The 14,501-nt window shown below is 49.5% G+C and overlaps 1 protein-coding gene across 5 annotated transcripts in view; it reads left to right on the forward strand.

Moving 5' to 3' along the window:
* LOC128134850 (syntaxin-binding protein 4-like) overlaps positions 1 to 14,501 on the forward strand; it is a 47,529-nt gene that overhangs the window by 4,548 nt on the left and 28,480 nt on the right. For 4 of the 5 annotated variants that reach the window (XR_008232854.1, XM_052773037.1, XM_052773041.1 and 1 more), the window contains exons 2-4: positions 7,538 to 7,611; positions 13,151 to 13,246; positions 14,052 to 14,121. Coding sequence is in view for 4 of the 5 variants with exons in the window: in XM_052773037.1 (XP_052628997.1) it covers positions 7,538 to 7,611; positions 13,151 to 13,246; positions 14,052 to 14,121 (240 nt within the window). In the remaining variant the exon portion in view is untranslated. Of the gene's footprint in view, positions 1 to 5,727; positions 5,851 to 7,537; positions 7,612 to 13,150; positions 13,247 to 14,051; positions 14,122 to 14,501 lie in introns of those variants that run through there. The other variant, XM_052773039.1, reaches the window with a different exon arrangement.

The following is a 14,501-nucleotide window of genomic DNA, read 5'->3' on the forward strand; positions in this document are numbered from 1 at the left end:
TTCCAACCTGCTATTCTATGATTGTTCCCTCTTCTGTTCAGACTTGTCTGTGGACGGCCCTCATCTTATGAGCTCATCTGAAGCAACTCCACAGGCAATATTTATGAAAACAATGTGGGCTGCACCGTGACTGTAAACAGCGGGCAGTTGCTTCCCAGCTCCATAGCAGCCAATTTATTTTGTTTGATTTATTATCAACGCTTTGTAGCTGATCCTGTAAGCAGCACAGTTGCATTTTTCTGTTTTCTAATCAGATGTAAATGCCTCTTCAGCCTACACTAATTTTGTTTTGTCATGAAACAAATGTTGAGCCATTATTAAGCAAGTGCCCAATGCTTCCCCGGGCAGCCCTTTGCTCCCACTGCAGCTCCCCGTGTTGGTGGGATACAGGCAGAGACCATAACACAGCGCCCTGCTGAGGGCTGCACCCTCCCACCTCAAAACTTCTTACTGCCACTTTCCAGAGCCAAAAGCCCTCAGACAGACCTCACTGTCGCTGCAGGATGTCTTTCCACCTCTAATTCCCACCCACGCAAACCTGCTCAGACCCTGTTCCTCTGCTAAGCTGTGGAGAGAGGCTCCCTGCGGGCTTGGTGATGCGGCTGTCAGCACAACCCCCCCGTCCCCAGCTCTGGCATCCTTGTGCCGCTGTTTTGCCGAGTCCGGGATCCTGCCTGGAGCCACCACCTATTTAGGGTGATTTGGTCCTGGCTGAATCACCTGATTCAGTCAGGGATGCTCGCTGTGGGATCCAGCCAGGCTGGGCATCCCTGTGGGGTCCGGCCATACCCAGGCTCGGCTGCTCCCTGCACCAAGGGTGGCCAAGCCTGGCTGCCGCGACTGCATGGCTGGTGTGGGGCAAACCCCTCCCAGTTCACTGGCAGGGCTGAGACCACCATGTCCTTGTACCTGGTCCTTTCCCTTCACTTTCTCATTTTGCCCTGTGTTTCTGCCAGAGGTGTACCTCTTCGCTTCTCTTCTCATGCTCACCAAAATGCCTGTCCCTGTAGTTGGGTCTTCTCTCTTTCTGTAGCTACTTTTCACCATAAATCTCACAATTCCCTATCTTGCAACCAGCACTGACTGCAGTGAGTGCCTGCCTGCAAGGAGCCAGCCCTGGTTTGTGGGAACAACCACACACGGCTCCTGCAGCTGCAAGTGCGATTCGGTGGCTGCCATTCACCTCCTTCGGTGCTCATGTCGGGTCTTTCCCGAGAAGCAGGGAAGGAAGGAGACAGAAGGCAGACCAAGGAAGAAATGTAGAAGAGCCTTTTGTCCACAGACAGGCTAAAGGCTGCTTTCCCAGAAGGTCCTTTGACCAACACGTAGAGGAGAGGTGGATAATAATGTAGCAGAGAATTGCATTTGCTCATGATTTTCTGTTGGATAGAAAAGAAACTTTCATCATTTTTGTTGCATCCCTACCTAAGCCATTACTTTATATCTCTGATCCTAATGGTGCTTTCTAAAGCAAGACGACTGAAATCTCCTGCCTTGGGTACTGAAGGGGAGGGAGACTTGAGGCAGCTCTCCCCTCAGGCAGCACATGGCTTGGCTGGAGGCAGGGAGGATTGCATAACTGTATTTAGGAGAAAATCCAAATTTAAAATGTGCTGCCAGGAAAACTCAGGGGGGAGAGAAGCAGGAGAGAGCATCCTTCCCATGGAGTCTGCAGACCTTCACAAAGGGATTGAAGACTAACACTTGAAAGTCCAGGAGCTGGTCATTTCAAAGCCTGGAAGTCCAGAGGCGCTGTGTGTCCTGGGGCAAACAGCCCTGCTCTGGCGCAGCAATATATGCGGGCCCTCTTCAGTTGGGGAAGCGGTGGAGTTCTCTTCTTGGCTGTCCCACCAGCAGATAGACATCTCCTTTGACATGCTGGAGATGTTTCTTTAGTTCTTGTTTCAGACGAGGTGGCTTTTCTACTTACCAACAGAGCTCCATGGGCTGTGGCTTGGGTTGCAAAAGCCTTCCAGATCTTTTTGCCATCAGTCAGTGCTGAAGGCTTAGTTGCATGAAAAGATTGGTCCCTGGGTTTTAGCCACAATGTTGGGGCTGGAATAACTGAGAACACCGATGGCTCTACTTCTTTGCCTGTATGGCCTTAACATGACCTAGAGATGACCCTACCTGAGTGGACAAGCTGCAAAGAACTGTTTGGCTGGGGAGAGCACTCACTGAACTCCTCAAATGCATATGAAAGTGTGTTTCACAAGACACAAGCCTTGAGTAATGTCTTCCCACACAATTTTGCATTTTCTGCTGGACATCTCTCTGCCCCCGTGTTGACCAAGTGGTGCCAACACTCCCAATGACATGAAAACCAGGACCTCCACCTATTGTGGACCCAGCGCTGTTTGCTTGCAGTCTGGGTAGGAAGGGCAAGGGGAGACTTGAATGATGAGGAAAAAAAATAACTTTACTGTTGGTTGTGCTTGTTTCAGCCATCCTCTTCCCCTCTTTTCTTTCTGAAACCCAGACAAATACATTGCCACCATCTTTTCCACCTGCTTCCTCTTGGTGGTGGTCAAAGTTTGGTGGTTTGGAGAAGGTGCAATGCCCTGGAGGAGGCAGGATGGTGTGTAGGGCACAGCCAGCCCCAGTAAGAGCCTGCTTTGCCTCCTTGCTCCTCGGCCGGAAGCAGCAGCTCAGCTGGCTGCTGTGGGATGGGGGAAGAGCACTGACACAGTGGCCGGTACGTAACCCGCTCCCTTTCTGTGCCTCCCCCCAGAGCTCCCAGTTTCTCTCTCCCCCAGTTTCCCCTTCATGATCTCTTAGAAAAACGTATTGGAAATGCATCTGACTTGTGCTGCATTTTGCTGTTGGCATTTTTTTACCTTATGATCCTGCTTTAAGACTTATTTTGATTCCACTCGTAGCTTCACCCATCCTTGCTTATACATGCTAGTGGTAAGTAAAGCTGACTGATACACTTTCACTCAACTTTTTGTATTAAAAATATTTTTTTCAAGCAAAAATAACTTTTTACATAGAAAAAAAATAAATTTTTTCAATGAATTTTCAAACTCATTTTTCTAGCAGTCAACGCAAAGGTGGACATGCAAGTTAAGCACATGTTTATACGCTGTCCAGCCCTGTGGTGTTAATTCATGCTCCTTCCATTCACCCATTTATTTAAAAATGTCAGGTCTTGCTGGCAGTTCCCTGGGGTAAGAAGCCTGGGCTTTCCAGCTAGATTTATTGTAAGTAAGTAAGTTGCTCAGCTAGGTCCCCGCTCAGTAAAGAGCTTGAGCATATGGCTTATCTCCTTTGCCAGTGGGATGTTTGCCTTCAACACCGGTTATGCAGAGCAGGACTGGAACCCTTGGGCAGGTTATATGTGGCTATAAATCCTTCCTGAATGTGACCCTGAGGTTTAAAACACTGAAAAACTTCTGCAATTATTTTCCTGAAACTTTCTCTAAATAAGACAGGTGTTAATCGGCAGGAGCAGCATCAGCATCTGATGCTTTTGCCAGGGTCAGCCTGTGTTTTGGAAGATGGAGTCAAGGCTCTGAGAGTTTGGAGATCAACTTGGCCCTGCTCCTCTTCCCTGAGGGCCTCTTCGATTCGATTTTCATTTACTTCACCACCTCGCAGACAAACATGTGGTTTATTGCAACATCCCACCCAGCCGGTATGAAGCATCAGCACACGGGAAGGGCAAGCATCGCTCTGGGCACTGCTGGCAGCAGTTGGACAGACCATGGTTGGTGGGACCATGGTTTGGCTGCTGAGGGATTTGGTTTTGAAGGTGCTGAGCCCCAAACAAACATGTCCGCTTAACACTGAGTGTGGAAATTGTTCCCTGAGATGCAGAAACCCATATGGATGAATTACTGAATTGCCAGGGAAATTCTCCCATTTGCCTGTACTTTTTGGGCCGGGCTGGCCTGGCTCCAGTGAGCTCTCCTGCAGCCCCTCTGAAGCTGGTCAGAGAGGTCACCTTGTCCTGTTGACATTGCCTCCAGCGCTTGTGCTATGCCTTCCCTTCAGCAGCACTGATTTGTTCCAGCCAAGGCCCATGACTCAAAGGGGTACTTCTGTGAATTAATTTATATTAGCAGAGTCTCAAAGGACCTCGGAAGGTTGTACGCTGAATTTTGGTGGTGGGACGGGAATTGCCAGGTGCTTGGACCCTCCTGCCTTAATGGAGCATGATGTTCAGCTCTCCGTACCCTGAACATCGTCTGCTGGATGACAGGAGAAAGAGCATCTCCCTGCTGTTGAGTTGCTGCGAGAAGTACCTTTGTGAGGCTCTCAGTGCAGAGAAGGCTGCAGCCATGCAGCAGACTGGGAAATGGCCCCACGTACAACTCCTCGTGCTTAGCCTGATTTGGCCAAAGCCTTTATGTGGATGCGGACTAGGTGCTGGGCATGCCTTGCTTTGGTGGGGTGCGCATAATGTATCACCTGATGCAGCTACGTTTGATGTCTAGTTGGCAGTATTTATCCAAATTTTGATCTTGAAGCTAAAAGAATTGAGTTTTTAGAAGCATTTTGGCTACCTAAAGGTCTAGTCTGCTTGGGGTTTTAATATTTCATCTGAATGCCCTCAAATGGAAGTCACTTTAAAAAAAAGCAATTAAAATGCAGGAAAACTTTTCAGATTTGTCATTGTTTTAAAGCATCTTGCACTTGTCCAGCAAAGCTTCACATGGCCATTGGGGAAGCTCTTGCTAATAGTTGTTCACACATGAGAAAAGTAATATCCAACAGCATCAGATTCAAGGAAATATTTGGCAAAGACTTTGCTGTCCCAAGCAAGCACATCTGTATCTGGTCCCCAGCTGAGCTGGACTGATGTACACTGATGCTCAGCTAACGAGGTCTGTTACCACTAATGGGGTCCATCCAGGAGCTTGCAGAGAGACGCTGTGGGAACAGCACGAGGAAGACACCGTTGATGAAGTCAGGGCCAAGAGCCTACCTGTGACCTTAGCTGTCTCCCAGAGCTGGCAGGGATGCAGGACCCGTGTCATCTCACTGCCTGCAGCTCCAGGGGAGCATGTTCCCTGGGAATTTCTCTTCATTTTACACCGTGCCCACCAAGATCACAGCCCTGCTCCTGCCAAGCCCCGAGGTGGCTTGCTCCAGCTCTGTCCCTGCTCACTGGCCAGCCTTGGATAATCTCATTTGATGCCTCCAGCCCCACATCCCACAAAATGGGGGTCACAGTGCTTCTGCAGCAAGGTGATGGGTGTCAAGACAGGGGTGGAAGATGCTGTTTCAAGGCAAATCATATTTCTGACCTTGCAACAGATAGTGGAACAGCTGAACTTGCTTTGTATTGAGGAGAAAATGCTGTGGGCTGGAAAAGATGTTAAAAGAAAAAAAAACCTAAACCCTTAAGTGCTACAGTCTGTTATTACTTCCAAAGCTTTGCTACGGCTTTTAAGCCTTTAGGGATGGTGAGCACACATCTTGCACTGAATGCTGTCCTCCATCCCTGGAGGGGCTGTTCCCAAAGACACACAGTAGGATGCATCCAAATAATTACCCTGCTGTGTTAATGATGAGTGCGACAGCCCTGCTGGGGGGGCTGGCGGATCTCCCTCCCAGCTTGTTCAGGAAGGCACTTGCGATGGGCCATGTTGGCTTGCGTAAGCTTTAATCTAAAGTTGGAGATGTTTTTAGCTGATCTGTGTTAATGTTGGGTGGAATTAACATGCATACGGGGAGACCACGTGACCCCTCCGACCTCCCCTTTTTTTCTTTTTTTTTTTTTTCCATCGTTTTAACGGATTCCTGCCAAATCAGAGTGGCTGGCACCCGGCAGGTCTGGGCTGCCGCCACCAGCAAGATGCCTGCGGTCTCTGTCCTTTACAAGGGAGCTATCATCATCAGCAGGTAATCCCCCTGCAGCTGGGGCAGGAATCAGGGAGGGGGAACGGGGCAGCCCTGGGGGTCCCGGTGGCCACCTCACTCTAGAGATCCAAGGGTGGTCTGCTGTGGCTTCTCCAGGACCAGGGTTTGGTGGCAGGGATGGCTCGCATGCAGCAGAAATAGCTGAGGCCATTGTAACTAGTGTCTGTTGTTGGGTTTCTTGCATCTCTAGCGTTAGCAAAGCTCACTTCTGCTCCACTGTTCGTGCATTGGATCGGGGATAAAAGTTGATCATATCAAGTAGGCATCTGCTTTACCGAAACCTCTGTCCTTATGTTGTGTTTCAGCCCGGTTTGAGCTATTTCTGTTTACTCGTGGTGGAGTTGCCTCAGCGATTTACTCAAAATACTCTCAAAATCCTGGATGGTAAATTGAAGCAGTCTGGGCCCAGGGCTGCTCTGGCTTCCTGGGGCACCTTCAACCTCTGTTTTCTGACAGCCAGATGTGGCCAGTTTTTTGTCCAGTCTCTTGAATACATGAAACATTGCAAGAATATCAAGGGGGGGTATTTAAAAATAGGGGGAGAAAAAGCTTGCAGTCTGAATCTTAGAGGTGGGTGTTACTGACTTTGCAGAATAGCTTGATATTTTGAGAGGTATTTTGGATGCCTGAAAAGAGAAGTCCCTGAGGTTTATTCCTCTCCTGCATCCCGCTGAACTCGGAGGAGCCTGTCGTGCCCACGGTGTTGTCCTTCCTCAGCTGTGTCCAGATTTGGGATCCGATATTGATTCAGAAACTCCTTTTCTCTTGCAACTTAAATCCTGGGAACTGGCGTGTTTTGGGAGCCCTTCACCCCTGGTTTCCCACCTGGCATGCCTGGCTCTGGGTTTCTCAGATCAAGGTCCACCCATCCTCATGGCCACCCATCATCACAGGGGTGACCACCACAGACCACCCACAGAGGAGAAGCACCGGTGGTCCTGGGTTTGGAGTCCAGGGTCCCAAGCTAGGGCAGAGTGGAGCTGGGCACTTTTGGTGTCATTTATTTGGGACACCCACCTTGCCAGAGGGTGTTTAGGGGAAGACTGTGGGGTGGTTGGGAGAATTACTTGGCACGGGGCAAACGCAGGTGTACGATGCTCTTGCACCTGCTTTGGCTTGCGATAAGAAGCTCCCACCCTTGACCTCGCAGGGCAGGGACTTGAAGCGGCTCGGCAGATCTTGCATCCCCTTTTTCCAGACCCCCTGTCAGAGGGATGGAGACTGCCTGCATTACAAAACCTCGGGAGCGGATCGCGCCCAGCTGTCTTCATTACAGGCTGTCTGTATTTGTGAAACTGGTTTATTCCCGGAACATTGGTCTGAGCTCTGATCTCATTTCCCGGGAGCTAGACAGCTGTCCAACCCCGTTAATCTGGGGTAATGAATCACAGACAGGTCCATCAGATTTGCTGGGTGGGGAGGATGATGTCCAGCCCTGCACATATTCTCTCATTTATCTGTATAAACTTCAGGGGGGTGGAAGGGGGTTGATTTTTGCCAGTGGAGGCTTAATATGCAGGGCCGTGTCCCTCAACCTGTTTGTCTACATCGTTTCGTGGACAACGTCTGGGGTAGTGGGAAGGATGTGCTTGTGTGCATGTTGGCTGGGCACCTGTGCATCTATTTATTTTAGCCCGTGAAAGAAAGATGCTTCTCTTCTTTCTCCCAGGACACTCATGGGACCATACGGGATGGATCGAACCGTGCATTGCTTTGATTTCTACGACTGTGCAAATGGGCTGGGTGAGTACTGAACCTCTGCAGGGGACATCAGGGTGGGCTGGGGCAGCTCGAACATCTCCCCAGTCCCTAGCACCTGCGTCATGGTGTGCCTCCCTGTGTGAAGTCTGATATCTCACAGAAATTCTGGTTCTTGTGCCTGCCTGTTCTGAGCATCTGATAGCACCTTTTGTGGCTGGGAAGTTAAAATAAAGTCAAAACCCCAACTAATTCCTGGTTGATGGTGAGCAGCTGCAGTGCTGAGAGCTGTGCAGGAGACCTGGGGCCAGAGCCCCTCCCCTGAGCAGGACAGGGGGAAAAAAAGGCTTTTTACAATTTTCTGAATTTATTAAATTAAAATTTAAAATTAAAAAAATTAAAAACTTAAAAAGCTACAATAATAAAAAATAAATAAAATCCCAAGCACTTCCCAGCTGCCTGCCCCTGCCAGCTGCCCCTGCCCTGCTGCAGGCAGGGTCCCCCAGGAAGCCACCCCGACGGGCGATGCAGGGTGTTGCAGCTCTCCTGGGAACTGGGCTGTATGAGTTGGTTTTTGGAAAGTTTGGCCCATGGGTAAGGGTATGAGCACTGAGTGAGTCAGGCGTCCTTCCACAGTGCTCTGAACATCAAAGCATGGAAGAGAAGGGAAAGGAGATGGTCATAGCCACCAGAACGTGAGAAAGAGCCGCAGGTTCATGAAACTTAGCTCAAAAGGATCTAGCATAGCATCTCATCTGACCTCTGTGTATCCAGCAGCATAAATACTGGTTCCCTTCCATGGACTTTATAAAAAACTGTGATCCTGCATCAGGATTTCTTAGGGTCCACCACGTAGTCTCCTCCATAATTTTTAATGGCGAGTGCAGCCCATCATCCTGCAAAGCAGCTATGGGCCCCTCGGTGAGGTCCCTGGGTGACCATTTGGGGACCCCTCCTGAGAAGTCAAACGCACCAGAGAAACAACGTTAGGTTTCCTGAGACCTGAGATTAATTATGGATTCATTATTGGCTGGTTCCAGCTCCTGGGTAACAGGGCTTTCTGCCGTGGAGGAACGGCTTTGCTGACTCTTCCCCCGGTCTTCTGTTCAGGAAGTTCATGGGAGGTCAGAGAAATGTCTTTGCTTGGTGAATATGATATTTTAATCTCCAGAGGTGGATTTGGTTGAGTTGATGGGATTTTAGCTGTTGGGTTAGATTAGCTCGTTAAAGGACGAGACCCAGAAAAGCCTGACTGGGCTGTCGCTGACCTCTGAAGAAGTGCACAGATGTTGCAGCCCACTGCAAGCCACTTTGCTGGGTCCCAGTACTCCTCCTTTCCCCCAGTCTGTGGCCAGAGGGTCTTTGCAGGGTCTTGCAGACCCTCTACAGGGTCTTGTGATGTGCTGCAGGAAGGTATAATGATGTGGATTTTCTAATGCTGTCATCAGCTTTCTTCATCCTCTCTTGGGAAGCTTGAAACACCCAAGGCAACTGGTCGTCCTCCAGAAATCATCCCTCTCTGCTGAGGACCAAGTGGTGCTTTCAAGAGCCCCATGTCTGCTATAGGTGTAGCTGCTCAGAGTATTTTTGGGGGGGGGGGGAAAGGTACCTCCATGAGTTTCTTATGTTCAGATGTGGGTGTTATTCCAGCAGACTTTCTTTAGAGGAACATCAGCCCGCTCAGTGCCGGCGTGGCAGGTCAGCGTTTGGCCCCGGGTCTGTTGCTCTGTGGCTTGAGGTGGAAACCCACATGTGAACCTCAGCAGAAGTTCAAAGGGGTTACCTGGCAGCTCCTAAAACCTGAACTTTGAATTAAAGAATAGCCATCAAAGGGAAGTGCTCATTAAGAAGCATTTCTCAGAAACACCGAGATCCCATTATCTTGACCTTCATCTTCTTAGGACAGGGCAGCAAGTGATTCACCTCCAATCTGTCCCTTCCTCCAGACAGAAAAAGCTGGTCAGGGCTGCAAGATCAACAGAGGGATTAAGGGGAATGTAATTGAACATTGCTAGCTTAGGCGCAAAGCGGGTGGCCTCTCTCCATTCGGACCGCCAGCAGCGCGAACAGCGGCTGGTGGGGTCAGGATGCGCCGGAGATGATTACAGTTGGGCTAAACAACCAGATTAGCCAGGACACCCCTTGACCCATGGTACAGAGAGCTGGGAGCAGGTGAGATTATAGCCTGAGAAGTTGAGAACTGTGACACTGGCATTAGTGGGAGCAGGATTAGATGCACCAGAGAAGCCCGAGGGTCTTGAAGAAATTTATAGGATCGCTAAGAATCTAAAGAAAACACCCTCTCAGTCAGTCTAACCTGTATGCCCACCTGGAATTTCCCCGTAAACACTTATTCTGCAAAAGAGAAAATACTGGGGATGTGGGCATCAGGTCCAGGACCTTTGCCAGAAGGGAAAGATTAAATAGAGGGATCCAAAATAGGCTAGATTATCTGACCCTAAGTATGACTTAATAAGCATTATACTGGGACTTTGATGCTGTGATAATTAAAGAGCCGTTATTTACCTACACTGGGCCCCAAATATAAATTTGATTGAAGTAATTGTTTATAAAATATGAAGACTCCCAGGAATGCTACCACCGCAATCTTTGATAATTTGTGTTTGTTGCTCTGAGTCCTGGGCTGTCCCAAGGCTCGGTCTGAGCCCTGGCAGGGGTAACCCCTTCCTCCTCTTCCTCCTCCTCCCCCCCCACACTGGTGGGGACTCCCCGGTGCATCTCCTGGGGGGCAGGACTGACATCTGCAGTGCCTTCATGGTGAGGTGATGGGTGAGAGGGCAGCACGGGCAGAGCCTGGCAGCACCCAGCTGGTTTGCCAACAAGGGAGTTAAAAGTCAGGGGGTTTTTCCTCCCCCTTGTCAAAGTTTGAGTGTGTGTGGGAGCAATACTGTGAGTAATCACTGATTTTAATAACAAGATCGGATTTTCTCCTGACATTGTTGGGGATAAAGGAGGATTTGTAGATACTTCAGCTATATTAAGCCATTACTACAATTGATTTGTGGACACAAAAGGGAAATGAGTCATTATTGATGTGATACCTCAGCAGAGGAGCCTGTCACAAGCAGGTCCCGTCGGGTGATGCTACAGTTGAGCCTCTTCTGAGATGTAGATTTTTACATGATTTGTCTAATGCATTTTATCATTCCTAACTACTTCATGCTCTGGTGTGAAGAAAGATGTAGGACAACTTCTTGAGTCATCACCTTGGCTTAAGCTGGACTTCCAGTGTCCTCCCCATCCAGGGGAACTGATGGGGCTTTGCCTCTGCAGGACCCCCCCCCATGCCAGGGGCTTCCCAAACCCATCCCAAATGCAAGCCTGCTCCCAAGGGTCTCTCTGCCAGCTGGTGGCAAAGCCCACCAGCAGCCACCCCAGCCCAGTTGGCAGCTGAGAAGCTTTCCAGCTGAGCATCCTTGGTGATGAACAGGTTTTACCTTCTGTCAACGGGCTTTGGGGCTACAGCATCTCTTCCTTGCTTTGGTTTACAGGTGCCTGACCTGCCTCCATGCCTTGGTGAGGCTTGTGCCCCTCAGAGATTCCTCTTTTGGGCAATGTTTCCAATTTTAGGGAATTTCTTTAAAAATGCAATGGACAACAGCATTGGTGCCTGTTCCTGAGGTGTTCTGCTGTGAGTTCCAAGTGCCATCGGTAAAATGGCTCCTCACAGACACCTGGGTGTTGTATAGTTAATGCATCAAGCCCAGGGAATAAACTCCAGCACTCAAACAGGGCTGGGGTTTTGTGCTTGGGAGAAGTGGCAATTGGTGCATATAGGAATGAAATGAAAAATTGTAATAACCTGGGTTTAATCACAATTTTAAGGTGAAGGTGACTTGAGAGACAAGGTCTTTCCCTACAGGTAGCTGAAAACTGCGAGGGTCCTTAGAGCAGAGCTTGAGTTATAAAAGGAAGGGAACTAGGGATGGAAGTAGCACTGTTATCCCAAGTAATCCCAATCCAGGGTCCACTCCTCTTCCCTCCTGCTTGTTTCAGAAAGAGGGTCTCGTGTCTGGGGGAAGAAGCTGTGCTCTGCTCCCCTAGACAGAGGAGTTTCTTGCACGGGGTCACTCTGTGCATCCCAGGACGTCTCCAAGGCTCGGAGCAGCTCATCACCCCAGGGCAGCAGCCAGACGATGAAGCCGGCTTGACGCTGGCAGTGCCACCTGTCCTCAGCGTTCCCTCCTGTCCAGAGCAGCAAAATGCCCGACCAGAGGCTCTCAGGAGAGATTTGTTAATTAAAGCTGGGCTTTCTAATCCTTCTGTCCACAGCCTGGATCTTCCAAGCAGGACTTAATGAGCCCTGGGCAAATAAGTCTCTTGGGCCTTTTCCTGCCAGCCTGCTTACGCATGCCAGCAGGGACAGGTCCTGTGGCTGGAGAAGTGGTCGTGCAGAGCACGAGCCCTTTGCCAAGGTGCTGCAGGGCACCCGACCCACGCTGCCACAACAGGGCGTTTCAGAGCCTCAGCAAAGGTCGTCTCTGCACCCTGGCTCCTGCCTCTGGGCTGCTCCTCCCAGTCCAAACACTGATAAAAAGTGGCTGCTCCTGATGTGCAGCTCTACCATTGGTGGCAGCTTCAAAGGCTGCAGTGGAGATGCTGCTGGAGCCCAGCAGGCAGGCAAGCTTGTAGTGGGGATGTTCTCACCACTGTATGGAACCTGGGGCTTGTCCAGATGTTGCACCTCGAAGGGGGTCTCCTGGGGGAAACGCTTGTCTCCAGTAGTGTTTCCTATGCCAAATCTTATCAGAGACATCAGCACAGGCTGAGGCGTCCACAGCAGAATCAGATCCTTTCCCATCAGTGATGAACTTGGACTTGCTGGAGCAGGACCAGAGGCCACAAAAATGATCAGAGGATTGGAACTTTCCCATGAGGACAGGCTGAGAGTTGGGGTTGTTCAGCCTGGGGAGACCTTATTGTGGCCTTTCAGTACTCAAAGGGGGCTTACAAGAAAGATGGGGACAAATTTTTTTAGCAGGGCCCATTGTGATAATTTAAAATCATTACCCCTTGTCCTAAAAGACAGTAGATTTAGACTAGATATAAGGTAGAAATTTTTTACGCTGAGGGTGATGAGACACTGGCACAGGTTGCCCAGAGAGGTGGTCGATGCCCCATCCCTGGGAACATTCAAGGTCAGGTCGGACGGGGCTCTGAGCAACCTGATCTAGTTGAAGATGTCCCTGCTCATTGCAGGGGGGTTCGACTAGATGACCTTTAAAGGTCCCTTCCAACCCAAACCAGCCTATGATTCTATGAATTTGGGGTTGGGTAAGGTGGTCGCTCCTTGCCTATGCCTTTCTGAGGAGCCTTGTCTCCACAGCTGGTGCTATCAGATGCCTTTAGCCTTTGTGTTGTGTCAGCAGCCGCATCCTCTTGCTTCTGCTGCTGCTTGTGTAGTGCAGGGGATACATGGGGCTTTCCACAAATGGCTTTTAACAGGGGTGTCAGGGGGTGCCGGGGTGCCTGGGAGCCGTACCCGAGGCTGCATCCTTCCAAGACAGCCTGTGGAAATTGCGATTTTTCTGCCTTTGTGTCATGGGCACCTCTTTTCCTCCAGGTATTAAGGTCATCGGTGGCATCAAGGAACTCACCGGAGAAGAATATGGAGTTTATGTCAAGAGGATCCTTCCGGGGGGTGTTGCTTACGCAGACGGTGAGTTAAATATGGTGCAGAGTACCAAAAAGTCTGAGAAAAGCCAAAATCCAGTGTTCTTATTTTATACGTTGCCTTATTAGACATTTCAGGTGGTTCTTCCCAGATTTTCCAACAGTTGGGGGTATTTTTTTACTGTGGCAATCATTGTAACACCCAACGGCAGCCTTGTCTTGGCTTCTGCAGCATGTATATGATTGCTTTGTGTCTTTAAAGCAAGATCCATCTCTGCTACACAAAGAACTTCACTTTGCTGCCTGTCCTTTCCCATGTGCCACTGACTGCCAGTAGCCCCAAAATGACCTGAGATCCTTTTGCAAATTCAGCTCTGCTCTAGGCCACTGATTTCATCCTGAGTATCTTCAAATAAGTAGGTATTAGGCAGGGGTCTACAGAGTTCACCTTTTATAACTTAAGCCAAAAAGATTTTTTTTTTTCCCAAATATTACAACATCAATTTTCCATCTAATAAAGAAAAATAAATCCAGAACAGGTGGAAGTGCCGCTCGTGGTTTTCTACCTGACCTCAAACTGAATTAAAAGTAAAAGCTTTATTGCATTTTTTGGTATTTACTTTCGTAACTTCCTACAGCAGAGGAAGTGCTGCGATGTTGGCATCGATTGTTCAGGGAGGTTGCAGAAACTTCATCTATGGACGTCTTGAAAAACAGGTTGGATGAGCATCTCAGGAACGACCTATGCATATTTCATCCTGTCTCTGGGCAAAGGGAGGAACTGCCCAACCTCTCCCAGTCCCTTCAAGCTGTATTTTCTGCAGTTTCTATCCATTAGTTTTCTTTTCTAGGGCGCCTGCAGCCAGGAGACCAGATCCTGGAGGTCAATGGAGATTCCTTAATTGGGGTTACAAGCGAGAGGTACCATATCCAAACGGAAATTTTGCATTCCTGTTGCTTTTGTATAATTCTGTGAAGCGGTTTAAGTTGCAGGTTGCACAGGGGACACCAGGGCATCGCTCTGTCTGTGCTCTGACGCAGCCAGAGCTGTTCCTGAGAGCCAGCCTGGGAACTATCAAACAAAAATTTTCTATATAAAAATAGACCAGTGAACCTGAACTGTATTTGTGAGGTATTCAGACATTTCCCCCAAATGCTGACTTTTTAACAGCTCCTGGCACCCCCACTCCATCTGCTGCAGCTTCCCAGCAAGCCCTGCAGCTCCCAGCGCCAGAGATTAGCCAGTGCCTAAGCCCGCCAGCGTTGCTCTGCATGTGGGATTCCCTCTGGAGCTGCAATCC

The sequence above is a fragment of the Harpia harpyja genome, chromosome 21 (genome assembly GCF_026419915.1).
Source record: "Harpia harpyja isolate bHarHar1 chromosome 21, bHarHar1 primary haplotype, whole genome shotgun sequence".
NCBI lineage: Eukaryota > Metazoa > Chordata > Aves > Accipitriformes > Accipitridae > Harpia > Harpia harpyja.